At 36.4% G+C, this 16,376-nt stretch overlaps 1 protein-coding gene across 2 annotated transcripts in view; it reads right to left on the bottom strand.

The window, feature by feature from the left end:
* Window positions 1-1,201: 1,201 nt before the first annotated feature.
* ADGRA1 (adhesion G protein-coupled receptor A1) overlaps window positions 1,202-16,376 on the bottom strand; it is a 267,200-nt gene continuing 252,025 nt past the window's right edge. The window contains exons 18-19 of one of the 2 annotated variants that reach the window (XM_032695218.1): window positions 8,538-8,633; window positions 1,202-5,399 (exon numbers count right to left, since the gene is read on the bottom strand). In XM_032695218.1, the coding sequence (XP_032551109.1) occupies window positions 4,178-5,399; window positions 8,538-8,633 (1,318 nt within the window). In that variant the 3' untranslated portion in view covers window positions 1,202-4,177. The remainder of the gene's footprint in view (window positions 5,400-8,537; window positions 8,634-16,376) is intronic. The other variant, XM_032695219.1, reaches the window with a different exon arrangement.

Raw genomic sequence — 16,376 nt, 5'->3', positions numbered from 1 at the left:
TGGTCTCCTTTTTGTTGTTTCCATGCAAAGAAGATCTTATGATAAAAAGAGTACCATCCTGATGGCAGCTTTCTTTTTCCCAAATCATGAAATGTCAGATAATCTCTTCATTGTACAAAGGCAAACTAATTTGCAGCAGAAGTTACCTCCAAATTTGTAGAGTCGAAATCAGCTTTGTAAGCCTTAATAGCGTCTGCACAAGAGCAATTTCAGATCTTCAGGTATCCAGGATGCTTTGACCAATGTCCCCATATGTGATGACCCTGACAGCTTTGTGACAGAACATCCAAAGAGGTTTGCTCCAACTTGGGCTTTTCTGATCACTAACTAGGTTGTGCTGGTTCACTCATTTCAGCTAACCAGGAATTTTAGGTACTGACTCATTTTGCCTGGATTGGTTTGGATTTGGCAGATGTCTGCAGGCAGCAGACCTACTAGGCAGGTACTTTTGGCAGAGAGATGGAGGCAGGAGGACTTAAAGTGCTTAAAGCCACTTCTATTACGTTTATCTGCCTTCAGCCTTTAGTATTCAAGTGGAAGCTGCCCAATTGTCTATCAAAGGTGGCCTTGACTTTGCTTTAAGCACAGACTTACTTTTGGTTTAGACAGGAAGAATGCTTTATAGCTGCACTGAAGGCTCCCTTGGTGGGTTAACATCTGGATACAGTGCCCATAGGGTAGCTGGCAGGCAGCTGTGTGGTGAAGGAGAACAGCTGTTTATGGCCACTGACAGTGACTGCTCAGTCATATTAGTGCAGATATAATCAACAGACTTCTTGAGAACAACATATGGGATCAAACATAATGTGCAAAAATGTACACGTTATATTTACAGTGAAATTCTTTATATGAGGCTGGGTAGGAATTCTTCTTGTAATCAGTCTATGTGACTTCAAATTTGGTCACAAAAACTGGAATTTCTATATGCAGAGAACAACACTACAGCAAAAGCATATCCTGGTAATACTGTAATAACAACTCTTCAGATTTCTGTTAATTGCATCATTCCCCAAAAATTATCTTTTTTTTTTAAATGAAATTTCTCTTGGTTAGTCTCAGACAGAAAATGAACAATAAAATCTGTCCAGTCATTTCTATGTCATCCATTAATCACCAAAACTAAAGCTGACTTTGAAACATGTCACGTGTGTATGTCCATGAGGAATTTATTCGGACAATATATCTCTTATACTCTGGTTATTTCATTGACTTTATTTTTTTTAAGGAGAAGAAAATCAGGTAAAGTAGTAACGGCTCACTGACTGTAACTGACCAAAATCCCACAATAAATCAAAACGAGACTTCCAAAGCACTGAAATTATCTCATTTATCTTAAGGGGAAAAAAAAGTCAAAAGCACAAAGAGCATTTTGGTCAAATTTGATGTTACAAAACATTTTTATATTTATTTAATATCATGTCTCCTACTCTGTAGATATACTGTATATTTTCTGAAAAAATAATATGCAAACAGATTATTGCATAACACATCTCTTCCAATTAGCCCTGAAATATTCACTAAATTACTTTTTAACACAATAAGAAAAGTGTTTTAATATTTTACTATTAAATTTCCGAGAGTTTTATCACATAAGATATTCTGTGGAAAGCAGCACCTATTTACTTCTTTGTAAGCCATTATGAAGCTCGAATTGGCCTCTCAGACAAAATAACAGAGGTGATTAAAACACAAGCTAAATAAAGAAGCTTACTGAGTGGATTCTTGCAGAGTATTTCACTTGGCTCTGTGTGTGCGTGCATGTGTGTGTGTGTGTGTATGTGTGTGTGTAATATTTTGCATAATGGTCTACAGACCTCCTAGGATTTTGCTATTACATAGTATACATATACATAGTGCTGAGACACAGAGAATGGTATTTCACATTATGTCTATGCTTGTTCAGGGCTTACTGTCTATGTGGAATGAGTAAAAGTAATAATAAAAGAAAATAATTCTGAAACAGAAAATATTTCATTATGCAAACAAAGAAAAATACTGTATTTTAGATTAGAGACAGTTCAAGCATATACAGCATATACATAATAAAGCTCAGGTGTTGGGGGTTTTTGTTGTATTAACTAAAGAAGCAGTCATGAAACTGTTGAATATTGGCTTAAAACTTGACAACCACCTAGTGCATTCTTCTTGCTCACCTTTTAAAAATACACAATCTGAGATGGATACATTGCACTGCTAGAGTTTACAATATATATTTCAAATTTACAAAAATACAGAAAAACAAGATTTCTTGCACTCAGATACTGAGCATTAACCCTTTGAGTACTAATTCCCACCTGCAACACTGCAGAACACATTCATCTGACTTACATGTGTTTATAACATTCTAACAATTATAATTGTCACCTTTATGTACACTATTAAGAAATGTATTCCTACATATTAAAAAACAAAAAGGTAGAGTCTAATAAACTACTAATAACAGAAAAATAATGGGCTGAAGTATGTTAAGATTTCTGCCACATATACACAGAGAATCACAGACTGATGATCTCTCAAAAGAATTTTCTATTTCCTCTCTGCAGCAATTACATAAGTCTGTGTTAAGACACCACAGCAAACTTTCTCATGTGGCCATACAGAATTGTGCTTTTTCTCTCATTTCTGGATGCACTGTTCACTTTCCACTGTAGACATTTTTTCACAGCTGTATGCTCCCATTCACTTTCTGCAATCTATTATTATTTTGCACCCTTCCCATTTGTAAGAAGTGGTTTTATTTCATATAGGGATAATTATGATGCAGTTCTGTACTGTGAGTTGATGCTTTGTGTCCAGATGTTCATGGAAACATGAAAAAATTTCTTGCCAAGAGCCTTGTTAATTAGAGAATGGAATGCCCTACAATTCAGCAGAAATCATGAGCATAAAGAACTTCTCAGAAGGTCAAATTTGCATTAAAGGATGAAGACAATCTGAAATTTGCTAGGGAAGGAAATGGGTTTTCAGAAAGCAAGTGGTGAAATTAACAGATGGACTCTAAGAAGGTGGTTTTTTTGAAAATTACTGAACTTTCTCTTTCCTGACAACTCTGGACTACGTTGATCATGTAACTAAATAGACAATATCATATATACAGTGTCTCTGAACTAGAATAAGATACTTTAAGAAAATAACTGTAGTCCTCAAAGAGTTAATGGTAAAACTGCTCTACCTTAACAGATGTGGAAAGGTTATCATGGAACAGCTTACAGATTTGCTCAAAAGGCATACTTTACAAACAAGTGTAAAACTTGCTGAGACAGTTGCTATTACACCGCACAGTGTCACATACAATGAGTAGTGCATGCTCTGTAAAGACATTAGAGTGGACCCTTATCAAAGCTATCATATAACCTTATACAAAGGATTGTGCCACTTAAACTAGTGCAGAGTGATTCTTTTTCCTGTAGATTCATAATGCTCTACATTAATATCAATAGGGTTTTTCACAGCCTTGTACAACACTTTTTTTGTTCTTTTTTAACACATGTAACACTAGAAAACAGCAAATGGTATATCCTGACATATGTCATGCAAAATACAACCAATACAGCACCAAAGATGTAACAGAGACATTACCTAGCACTTCTCTCCAACAAGAAAAAGGACAGAACAGAGACTGTACATTACATGACTTTACAGGCCATATGCTACAGAAGATCTTAGAGGCAGTATCACTTTTGTAGATCTAAAAAGCTGCAATTTTATAAAATCCTGTTTATCGTTTCTACCATAGCCACTTCTGATTAAAATCCATGGCACAGTAATAATATTTTGCTACAAAAATAAATAAGTAAAAGTTTAAGATGCTGATATGTTTATAAAAAGTGTCTGAAGATACTACGAAACAAAAGTGAAAACAATGAATGTAAATGATGTGTTTCTAAAGAAATGTTGTTCTGTATAACAAAAGGATATTGCCTCTCATATTCAGTTGTCTAGACTTCCTTTTCTCATTATCTTTCGGAATAATTTTATAACTTTCTTTTAAAAATAACTTCACTTTAAAACTGTCACTATCCCTCTTTTTTAGACTCTTATTAAGAAAAAGAAAATAAAGATGAAAAGCTGTACAATTTACTGATGAGCTACACAAATACATAATATTATTTATTTTGGAATAAAAACAAAGATAATGATGGTTTAGGGCAAAAAACACATCATGATGGCCCATGAACTACACAGTAGTTTCATTTTTCCAAGGCCCAGTTTTGATATTTCCTGTACTATCTGAGCTGTATATCATGGCTTCGTGCACGTTTCCCTTGAGAATTCCATTGTGATTCGTCGTATTAAATGGCAATGACTGTGTCCGTGGGTGCATTTCAAAATGAGCTGGATGGTGCACAGTGTCACTGTCTGGCATTTTAGCACAACTATATATTACAGTACTTGCGTCGCTACTTTCGGGCTGGTTGACAGTAGGATATGGATCACTTTTTGAGCAGCAGGCCCGTCTGTGACCTGACTGGCTATCGTGTGTACTGTGGGGACTGTCTGTATGTGAACTGTGGATGCTGCCATCAATGCTCGAAGGGATGTGATAGGCATACTCTCTTTCACCTGCAGACCTATGCCGACTGAAGTAACGTGGCTTAGTTCTGCTTTTCAGACATCTGTGAATGTGCATATTGGGTCTGAAGGTTCCCTCATTGTGGACATGAATGTGAGCTTCGTCATCAAGTAGCTGATCACAGTGCATCTTTGCACAACAGGGTGTCACAGGGGAAAGGCAGTTAACGTGGTTTTGAACCGCTTGTAGGTTAGTGAGTTTGCAGTGGCTGGCTGCCGGATGATTAAACACAGCTGATTTGTTGGGACATGGTGATTCCTGAAGACAAGGTGCATGAACTTGAGTGTCACCATTGACATTAACCTTTGGGCGCACATTAACTTGGACGGAATAGGTGTTTCTTTTGGATGGGCAACAGGACCACCAGCAATGCCATACATCATCTCGCTTTGCACAGTGATGGATCAGGATGAAAAGCCCCAAGGTCACACAGAAGGCTCCATAAAGACAGCTAAATATCATATCCAAGAAATGACCTTGAGATACTGCAAGTGCTCCAAAGGTCCAAGTGGCAGTAAACAGGAACAAAGTGAATGCTGCGGCTCGAAGCTGAGCCTTGAATGAATGCTCATTTTCCAATAAGGAAGAAGAAATCATGGGGCAGGTTGCCTGGGGAACGGACACAGAGTCTGTAATATGACCATGGCCCACATCAGTACTTGGTATTCTCTGTGGATCTTCCGTCTTTTCCTTTAACTCATACTTGCGTTCAGGATGGCGCTTCAGTTGCACGTATGTGCAGAGGAAGTAAACACAGGTGACGAGCACAATGAATGCTACTGGCCCATAGAAAGCACCGAGACTGGGCTCCCACGCCATCCAGCAACTGAAAACAACAAAAAAAGAGAGTCAAGAACATTTTAGAGCCCACATCAGATGTGATGGACAACTGACTGATGTCTGACTAGTATGACACAATAGTATCTCAGAAGTTCAGATATGCTCGCTGTGGAGAAAAGAGAGTGTGTCTAACATCAATTAAGCTGAGGCATCACTTTCTTATTTTTAATAGAATAAAATGTCTAATATAAATTACAGATTATTAAAACTGAAATTTTCCAAGAAATGTAGATCAGTTTAGACTCTGAAATTGCAGTGAAGTACAAGACCATTTATATAAACCCTTTTTTAGTATTAAAAATGTCAGCACTAATACTTTGATTAAAAAGCAAATGAGGCATAGTTTATAGAGTCTATGTGAGCAATAGAAATGAACAGATTTCAATGGTTTGTATCAACAAACATTGATATGAATTCTTAAGCCTGAAGATTGTTCTTACAGAATTTTCTTCTTGCCAGAGAACATCCTGAGTACCAAGAGAGGCTCTGCAAAAAGACTTCCAGTTGGACAGTCACCCCTTTCTGCAGTGAGTGGGCTCAAAAGATATATGCCATTTCTGAATTCTGCACTGTTTCCAAAGTTCCTAGGAGTTAACTTACATCAATCTGAATGTCCTCAGAAAAATTAAGGAACCTGATAGTCTCTTCGTGATACGTTGGTAGCATAATATCATTGTAGTGTGACCACAATGGTTTTCTAGGCTTTAAATAATATAACCATAACTCTTCTAGAGCAGCTTAAAGTAGTTCACAGGGCCAGTATGAGTCTAACAGGACTGTCTTGAGGATGAAGGACCTGATCAAACACACATGGGGGAAAAAACGCTTCTGGCTGATGAAATCCTAGATGGAAACTGGGAGAACATGGGTCAGAGGGAGAAGGTATATTTGCCTAGTTTTGACTCTTCTCTATGATCTGCTTTTAGCCATGGTTACAGACAGGGAACTGAGCTGGCAGTATAGTCTAGTACAGTTGTTATTAAGTTCTTATACTTTAAGTATTGCATGGATTTCTGGAAAGAGGAATGTTACTTTCCTTATCTCTTGGATTAGAACAGGAAGTAATGGGCTTAAACTGCAGCAAGAAAAGTTTAGATTAGATTTTTTGAAAAGTTTCCTAGCTGTTAGGACAATTAGGATAATAAGCTGTTGAAATGAAGTGTGGTCTATCCATTATGGGAGCACCTCAGATAAATAACTGTCAGGAATGGTTTGGATATAGCTAATTTCCCACTGGGTCAGAAAGACAGACCAGGTGATATGTCATTATCCATTCCAGCTCTAAAAGTGACACTGTGTGACACTTCATACTCATTTAGGCATGCGTGATTAGTTGCAGTCCCTTCAATTCCAGTGAGGAAGCTTCTGGTATCACATTCTTGTCAAGCCAGGAATTATCTACAAGTTACTATAAAAAGAGCACAATGACTTTTTCTCCCAGGCTGACAACTTCTCAGCTAAATAGAGACAGTACCACTGGGTATTATCACAAGAAACTTCAGAATAATGACTTTGAATTTTTGAAATCTGAAACTTAAACAAAAGCATGCATACACGTATTAAGGAACTTAGAAACACTCTGAACAGTATATAATTTGCTGTCAGACAGGCAAATGAAAAGATTCCCTGAAAGATATCTGTGAAAAGTTACCACCTATATTTAATTGGGGAAGCAGAGAACACAAAGCCACATGCATATTTGAAGTACATTTCAATGCTGCATATTTGATGCAAAGTGGAGAATGGAATGCTCCCCAGCGGAAGGGTCTCTTGGGATGCTCTTATTTCAAGCAGAATCTCATTGTGCATCACTTAAAAAATCAGTTGTGTAAAAAAAGTTCAAGTTTGTGCATCTACATTTACTGTACTAATACTATAAAAAATGAGTAAGGCACGTAACTCGATATGCTGCCATCGAATTAAAAGCTGTTTTTTCACTCAGTCTTACAACCATCCTTCATCTGTCCCTTGTTTTCTGGACAGACTGGGGTACCAGGTATTGATTTGCTATATTAACATGATTAAAGAAGCGAAACCTCTGTCACTGCACCAAAATGAAAACCATCTCACATTTATGAACATAAATAACAGTCTTATAATATACTGTTGATTATAAGGGACCGTTTAATTGGATAAATTTGAAGAACTATATGATATGAGCTGGGCCCTAGGCAGAGCAACCAGTTAGCCATGGTATGCACTGATTTCTTACCAGAATCTAAATTTAAATTACCTATAAAAATGGCTTTAAGGAGGCAGATGCTCCCTCACGAACCATTCCCCTTGGTTGCCACTTTTCATGCCCAGAACATAACCAGTTTCAAGTGTGTTTCAATAGATGCTCAAAGCAGTAACTAAGAGTGATGTCCTCCAGAGTACTAGTGCTGCCAGAGTACTAAAATATCCATTAGTGTGCCAGTCCTTGCCATGCTGATCTGTTACACACAGTATTTAACTTTGCAGTCTAATTAACTTTCTGCTACATTTGCATGGAAAGACTTACTGTAGTTTACTGATATCTCATGCTTCATGCCAAGAATTAATAACAATGTGATGCCTGGAGAGCTTGTGGAGGTCTACTGAACACTAACTCACTAGACATGAGAGGACTATGTCAGGATTGCAAGACTTTGTGACTGAAATGTTTCCAGGTGGTGAAAATCCAAAATATTTGGTTTTTAATGGCAGAATGGGGATGGAGAAGGTGGGTTAGAGATTTGTACTTGTCCTTTTTTTCACATAATTGATATAATTTCGCATAAACTGATACCCAAAGGATATCAATTCAAGGTAGATAATGAAATGAAAATATTTAATTAACTAATAGCTCCATTAAATATGGTATCCATTAGGTATTTTTAATATCCTTTCACTCATTCAGATGTAAATGAAGAGTAATTTTGTAAATGAAAATGACTGTATTGCCAGTAATGGAGTCAAGTCAGTAGAGGTGAAGTAGCAAGCCCCAGATTAAGACATTGCTCTCTCACAGCTAATATTTATTAAAATTTCATAACAAATATCATCCCAAATTCCTTATCCTTTATGAAGTCAGTTACATTTATTGGCATGAGAAAAAGAATATGTTTTCCTTAAAAGTTTTATGATAATAGTTTATACTTACTATGGTGCGTTGCCTTCAATCCCATAATTATTGATATTGGTTGCTGCTGTAATCCCACATATAATGAAAGGAACTCCACCACTAATCAGGTAAAATCTGTTGAGAGATAATAACCGATATTTTAATTTGCCTGACTTGTAGTCGAATACTGCTTTTTAGATAACTGTACCTTCTTAAAGAATTTTGAGAATAAAATATTGCTGAAACATTAAACATGTCCCTAAAACCAGAAAAGCAAAGAATAAAATATTGTCACAATAAACACTGTACTTTATGAAGCAAAGAGTAGAAAGGTTAATATTTAATATTTATATAGACCCACTTTTAACAAACTCTTTATTTTGCAACTTTAGTAAAGGTAGTTACTATTACAGTCATGTGAAAATCAAAACGTTGTCTAGTGACAGAACCTACATTCCAAATAAAGTTATTCCACTCACCTAGATATTTATATTTAATATTTATTAAATATGCAAGCATCATAAATTAAAAATATTCAGGCAAAGCTGCTGTATTCACTTTAACATGAAAATGTTCCCAGGGAAATTCAGTGAAATCACAGAAACATTTTCCTAACTTCCAGATAACAAAAGAAAGGAAGATCAGTTAGTCAAAGAGAAAAGGGGCAGTTCACTTGGCAAAATGTTTTATTTTTTTCTGCACAGGGAACAATCTGAAGAAATCAGGAGGATTAAATATCCCTTTGCATATACCCCAATTACTCTGTCAACGCTCAGCCTTGCAAATGCATTAAAATGTGAAAGCTACTAAGACTTCAGCAAGATCTCATAAATATCCAAGAAAAGTGTTAATCTTTCCATAAAGACTTGCATTGTAAGACACATAGTTTCACACTCCTTTAACTGGTTAAATGCCATTGAGCACTTGGAAGCAGTGGTCATTACAATGTTTGATCATCAGGCTACAGTATGTAGCCAGGGGATGTGTCACCGAAGTTGGCATCCTGCATGCCTGTATCCAAATTCAGAAAAATAAATCCTCATCACGTTTTCCATTTATATAAGCAAAACACAAAATTATGCACGGAGCACAGCACTTCCACCACTGTGGTCTCTGAGGTGGAGAGCATCAGCTCCCATTCCTACAGCTGGAAGGAATGCTGCTCAGTGGCAAAAGGAAAAATGTTCCACTGCACCTAGAAGCTCAGCTGTTTCTCTGAAGATCCTGACTCATTTCCTGGTTTGATCAATAGTCCTATGTCGGCAGACAAAATTAATTTCTTTTCAAGCCACTTCTTTGGTTTGGAAGACAGTATGCAGGGGAACAGACACTTGCCAGTCACAGCTGTTAGGCTGTCCATCAGGACTAATAGGAACTTGGTAACGTGTGGGACACATTCTGATCAGAATCTGGCCACAAGTTTTCCATAATGCGGTATAAATATTGGGAAATTTCAGTCATTGCAAGGAAGGATTTTTACAGAAACAGAGCAATAATAAGACTAAATAGACCAGCATTTAAATCAAACACAGAATTTGTGTTAGAATTTCTTAGCCTCTTTTCCCACCTCCTTCTGAAGCAGAATTAGGGGTCAGGCCTCAGAAATTTTCATGTTAACATTTACAGCCAATCTTTGTCAAACAGTCTAAGCTGTAAACAGGTCAGAGAAAATCGTCCTCTGCATTCATCAAGAAGCCCTTCAGATTTTATAAATTCAAAGTAATTGAATATATTTTTTTTCTTCAACTTGGCTTATTCTGTAGAGCTCAACAAATTCCAATGAACATGCTGCCTCCCTACAAAATCCATTCATTCACTGCAGTTTAATGATTGTACATATCTTTTGACTTGAGCATGTTGAATAAGCTAGCTTAATAGCTTATTATTATTTTTAACAAAGACATGTTCAATGGCATTTTTGAAATTCAGGAAATTACCAGGGTAAAGCAATGAGGCATAGAAAAGTTCATCCAAATTTATCTAAGAAATAGTAAGGAGCAGAAAAATAGGAATACAGAAGCAAGTATAGGAAACTGCACTTCAAACTCATCTGAAGTGATTACACCATAGAATTTACCTACAATGCAACCTATAATTTCATTTTCTGCAGTGCCACCACTTTTTACAGTGGATATACATTTAAATCAATCCTTATCTAAACTTTCAGACAAGCTAGTATTTGGGTCTTAGATAATCTACTTCATATCTCAGACTTTCAGCAGGCTGCTGAACAGTACAACAGTAGCATCAGATGTTCTGGAAACACTTAGCTACACAGTGCTTCAGAAATGTGGCAAAATCTAGCCAAATTCCTGTCATGGCTCAATGCTAAGGACAAGAAAATACATTCTAGAAATGACAAAAGTTGAAGTCAAATCGTTTCAGTGTACCTGAGGTGCACTGTACTGATATCCACCACAGCACACTGCCTGCCCTATCTCACTGGGGGGAAAACAAAAGGTAAAATAGGAAAAAAAAAATGACAGTGTATACAAATGATTCTTCAGTGGTGTATTCAGTATTCTTGAAGAGTGAAGGGAAAAAAAAAGCTGTCAAATGGAAGAAAAGTCAGTGAGAGAGGAACGGGATTAAAACAGACCAAACAGAAAATACAATCAAAAATACAGAAGTTAAATTATAAGAACAGAAGTGCATACTCTAGTCCATTTGTGTGAACATGTGGATACCTTAAACAGTATATAAAAATCAGACTAGAAAGTCACCAAAGAAAAGAAACATTAATCAAGAAGTTCCATATACACGTTAGTTGTGAGGAAGTACACTCAAAAGTAATAAATTTAGACCAGTCTTTCTAAACACTACTTTCTATGCAATCATTAGTTGTTATCAATTTCTTCTTTTTCACACAGATGAGAAGATTAGGACAAATAATTCTGAAGAAAAAAGCTGCAGTAGAATTGATAGGGCATGAATAAAAAGTGACAAAAATGCAGATAATAAATAGCTATGCTTCAAACTTCTAGAAAACCTTTTATCTAGGAGAATCAAAAGGCTTTATAACATTAATTAATTTAGCCTTACAGCCCCCTGTGTTCGATAAACATTATTATTCCTGTTGTACAGATGAGAAAACACAGAGAGATTAAGTGTTCAAGGCCACACAGAAAATCTGCCCTCCCAGTATTCACTAAACCTTGCCAGTCTGTTATCCCTACAAAGCTTGTCTTGTGGAGAAGGAGCTCATGTGTGCTATTCCCTGTGCAGCCCTAACTCTAACATTCACTGGTGTTTTGTATAGCACTGCCTGGGCGTGTACACAGAGTAGATTTTCTAGCCCATTCAAGAATGCAAACGATGATACTTAGGCTTCCAGTAATGGAACCCTGTAGGCAGCAGTAAGAAGACAGAAGAACCTTGCTCTGACAGATGTGACTGTCATGATGAAGCCGCTAACACAGAGGGATTGGTTGTAGCCATGATAGCCATGCATGCAAATCTGTAAAGACTGGAAAGCCCCACAGAGAAAATTAAAATTTTATTTTCAGCTAAAATTTTATCTTGACAAGCAGTTAATTTATATAATATTTTAAAATTGTTTTAAAGGGAAAATATAAACTATCTGTGGGATGATCTGGAGCTTTGAAGCAACTCCCAAGCTGCTGCTTCAATAGCCCTTAGAAAGAGGTTTTAAAATTTGAACATTGTTGTTGCTGGCCAACCAGGGATGTCCTGATGATTCCCAGCAGGCTTTCACATCAGCATACATTTATTTACTGAAGCTCATTCTATCACATCTTCACTAATATTGTTATCCAAGCTAATTAGATTAAAGTTAGCCTGGTAGGCCTCAGCATGCTGCACTCGCACCTCTCAGCTGCAGTGTAGGCAACACCTACGGACTGAAAAGCAGGCTCTGCAGGCATGTGCAAATGAGGGGCAGTAATTTGTGGGGGAGGAATAATATTCACTGAACATTACAGGGAGCCCCTAAGTTTGTGCCACAGCTGCCTGGGACCAGTAAGTACAGCATTATTTATTACATGCACTGACATAAGCACAACCCCCCCAACAGAGCAGCAGACACTGCTTGAGGTGATGTCCCTCTGTTGACATCATGCCTTACTATTTTCCAGCTTCCTTTCGGCAAGAACTCCTCTTGTAAGGCAAACTCTACCACAAAGTACTGGGAGCTACATAGCCAATCTGATAGAAACAGGATAATGTCAGCAAGAACGACTGCAATAGCCTGCAGGCAGCATCCATTCTGATAACTTAACATACACTATATTCTGCTAAGTTTATTTCCATAAATGTTACTCAGTAAGTCAGCATGTAAAAGGACAGTTCTACCCAGTGATGAATTTCTTGCTTGAGTGTCTGGCTATTCTCTAGCCCCAAATTGTTTCCATATTAAGAACCTTGACTGAATTTTTCCAAAAAAGGGACTAGACCTTGACTTTTCTGGGTGTAATGTAAGACTGACTGTAAGGTTTTTTTCTGCAGAGGTTGGCAAAACAGCAATGTATCAAGAAATTATTTAAAAGCTTCAAATAGTCTTTACTGCAGATATTACTTGATTAATATGTATGTATATTTAACTGTATTCCTCTCTGCATGCGCAAATCTAGAAAAGTGCATGTTATATATATATATATGAAGACACCGGTGAAGCATTAATTTGTTTTCTACCCCCTAGTACAAAAAAAAAAAAGCTTTATCAGTTTAGCTGTGCTTATGTCTAGGGCATATAGTTCATATAGGAAGAGATGTCAATCTAGTAGCCACTTGCAAAATAAATATGAAAATAAAAGAGGAATCCCAGCAAGATGACTTTCCCCTTCATATTTCCTTAAGCTGGGATTTGATTTTAACATCTTTGTGAAAATAATCCATATAGAAAATGGTCATTAACTTCTGAGCTATCCAGATGCCACAGTTCAAGTACCCAGGAGGCAGGTAGCTAGATAAGGAGCTGCTCAGTAGAAAGCTGAATTTATGAGCCTGATTTTCAAACTATTCTTCCTGAATTTTTCATGCATCACATAATTTCATGATCCTTTTTCCTGGGAATTTTGATAAAATAAAAATATGCCTTAGTAGAATTGATGGGATTTTGAAAATATAATTTTCCTTTAAGAAAAAAAACAAAACACATCGCTTTGAATCCTGTTCCCAGATAGTCTTGAATATATTTACAAATACCATGTTAGTTTTGTTTAATGGTATTACTCAAGAGAAATAGCCTGTATTTCTCCAGTGCTTTTTTCCTGTCTGCAAAATAGGATAAAAACATGTAAAAAAATTTAAAAATCTACTAATACTGTTAAAAGAAAATTCAATCTTGCAAATCAAATTTTGAAAGGTAAATAAAAGCAGAATTAAGGGCTGTGTGAAAACCCTCTTTAGCACCTTTTATGTGGCAATATTGTTATACTCTTTAACTGCCTGTTCACAGTCTACTCCTTTTTTTCCATAAGACATTTCACTCATTCAGTACAGAAGAAACAAAGGTCACTGGACAGGTAGTTATTAATTTTTTTATATATATCCCTTCTTTCTAGATCTTATTGCAACTTAAGAGTTTTGCAAACAGTAATTAATTAATCTTCATAATGTCCTTGTGAGAATATGTATAATCTTTTTCCATTTAGAGGCAGACACTAAACCACAGAAAAAATGAATGAAAAAAAATGATTCAGAAAAGTCTCTGCAGATTTGTTTGCTCAATTTTGATGTCGAGGGCTCTATTTTATAAAAGTCTGATTTTTTATTAAAATTGGCCAAAAAAAGGAGATTAAATACTCTTCATCTGCCCCTAAAGATTCATAACATCGGAGCCTGGGAGAAAAAGCGAGAGAGTATTAGTCAGTGTCAGAAGATGTGAAACCTCACCTACCAAACGGCTTCAAAGACACTTGCTTCTCTCATGTGAGCCCACTGCACTCCATATTCACACTGAGTTTCTCTGCCTTTCCATCCATGACAGACGATGTCTCAGGCACTGCCCGTTAGGCAGTGGGAGAGTTTAGGCCCTGCTAACGGAGGAAGACAAGAGGCTGTGCTGAAGCTATTGCTATTCAACTTCCTTGGCTAACACCCTTCATGGCTAGTGTAGCCATTATATCTTCTCTGGTATTTTGCAGATGAAAAGGAATTTACAGGCTGGTAGTACTGTTGCTGTTTGCTTTACCATGACCCCGCAAGACAGTCTGAGCCAGCAGAGAGGACAGAAAACCAAAAATGAATATAAAAAAAAAAAGATAAAAAAGGAATTCAAGAACTCAAAAAATGCTTAGAGAAAATTTAGAAGGAAGAGAAAGGAGATTCATTTACACAGAAATAACTATATTGTCTCTCCTGAGCTAGACTAACTTGAAGAGCTATTGTATCTAAGAAGCAAGAGACACCTCAAGGTCTTATTTTTCTATTTTATTGGTGAATGCCTTCATCACTGCTGGAAATCAAAGAGAGAGATGATTCTTACAGTCTATTCCATGTTGCAGTTTAGCTCTATGGACCTCTATTCCTGCTTATTTTAATGAATAAATAACTTAAATTAGAGTAAGAAGGTATCCATGTTGAATGCACTTTTGGTGGAAAGAAGTAAATACATGTTAAGCATGAGAAGGAAAACAGAAGTATTTCTTAAAAAATCTGTATTTGAAAAGGCTTAAGAACAGCAAGAAGCTCATAGAGAGAAAACTGTTTATGTTAATGCCTGGAGAGGCAATAACATAAATAGGAGAAATAATACTCATGCTTTGAGTATTTTCTATTTGCACAATCATTTTATCCCTAAGGAACACAACAGGCCTTTCAATTCTGTTTCCACAGTTAATTTCTGGTAGTAAAATGGCTGACACTCTTGTTTGGAGGTATTCACTGCTACCTCATTTTTCCAGGCATTTGACTCTTCTGGCTGTTAGCTGAAATTATTTTGCAGTTCCAGCCTACTGAATCAAACACAACTGCTTCACCGAGCATTGCAGTACACCTTTAGAAAGTCAATTACCATGAGAATGTCCTTCTTCCTTTCAAAGGGGAGAAAAGAACCATTAACTATCAACCCTCATCAAGACAAGGAATTCTGATAAGAGCCTATATATGACAGTGGCATTTTATATAACGTGAAAGTAAAATGAAAAGTAAAGCATGCAAAGATAGTGATAATAAGTGCTGTACTCTTATATTATATGTCACATATTTAACACCCAGTTCACTTTATATTAGTATCAATGTTTTATGACTGTCAGTAGAACCACCCTGAATTTTAAATAGAAAATATGGATTTCTTTGGTTTTACTCGAGGTAATACTTCATTAAGACTGCCAAAGGAAGCAAACGAAATGACTAGCCGGAGGACATATATTTTAATTTGGTTTGACTGTAAAAGTCACTGACAGGGGGTTCTGGTCTTTGTTCTCCTATGACTAAATTTTGAAATCATATTTTTAAAAAGGCATTTATGTCAATCCCACATTTTATTACGGCAGTCACCAACACAACTCCCTGAAACCCCGTGTTTTGTTGACTTTGACACTTACTTACTTTGTAGGCAGCATTTTTTTGTCAAGAAGAATGTTTTTTCTTCTGCAGTAATTTTTTTAAAATTTTAAAGAGACCATTCAAGTCCTTGTTTTCTAATTTTTACATTACCTGAAAATACACTATTTTCAGCTTTCACAGAAGAACCCGTGGAAAGTTGATTCAGAGGTTATTTATTCACTACTTGGTATATTTTTGGGTTTAGGTATAAAGTATATTTGTTGTATTAAAAAAAGATTATGAAGCCTTAATTTTTATTATGAGCTACATTGCCAAGTTAGAGCTAAATAATTTTAATTGCATAAGATTCACAGGTAATATACGAGTAATACTCTTAGTTTTATTTTCTGTTAAGCTCTTTCACTGTACACA

The sequence above is a fragment of the Chiroxiphia lanceolata genome, chromosome 8 (assembly GCF_009829145.1).
Source record: "Chiroxiphia lanceolata isolate bChiLan1 chromosome 8, bChiLan1.pri, whole genome shotgun sequence".
NCBI lineage: Eukaryota > Metazoa > Chordata > Aves > Passeriformes > Pipridae > Chiroxiphia > Chiroxiphia lanceolata.
The sequence above is the reverse complement of the archived record's forward strand: the minus strand, read 5'-3'. Positions and strand labels throughout refer to the sequence as shown.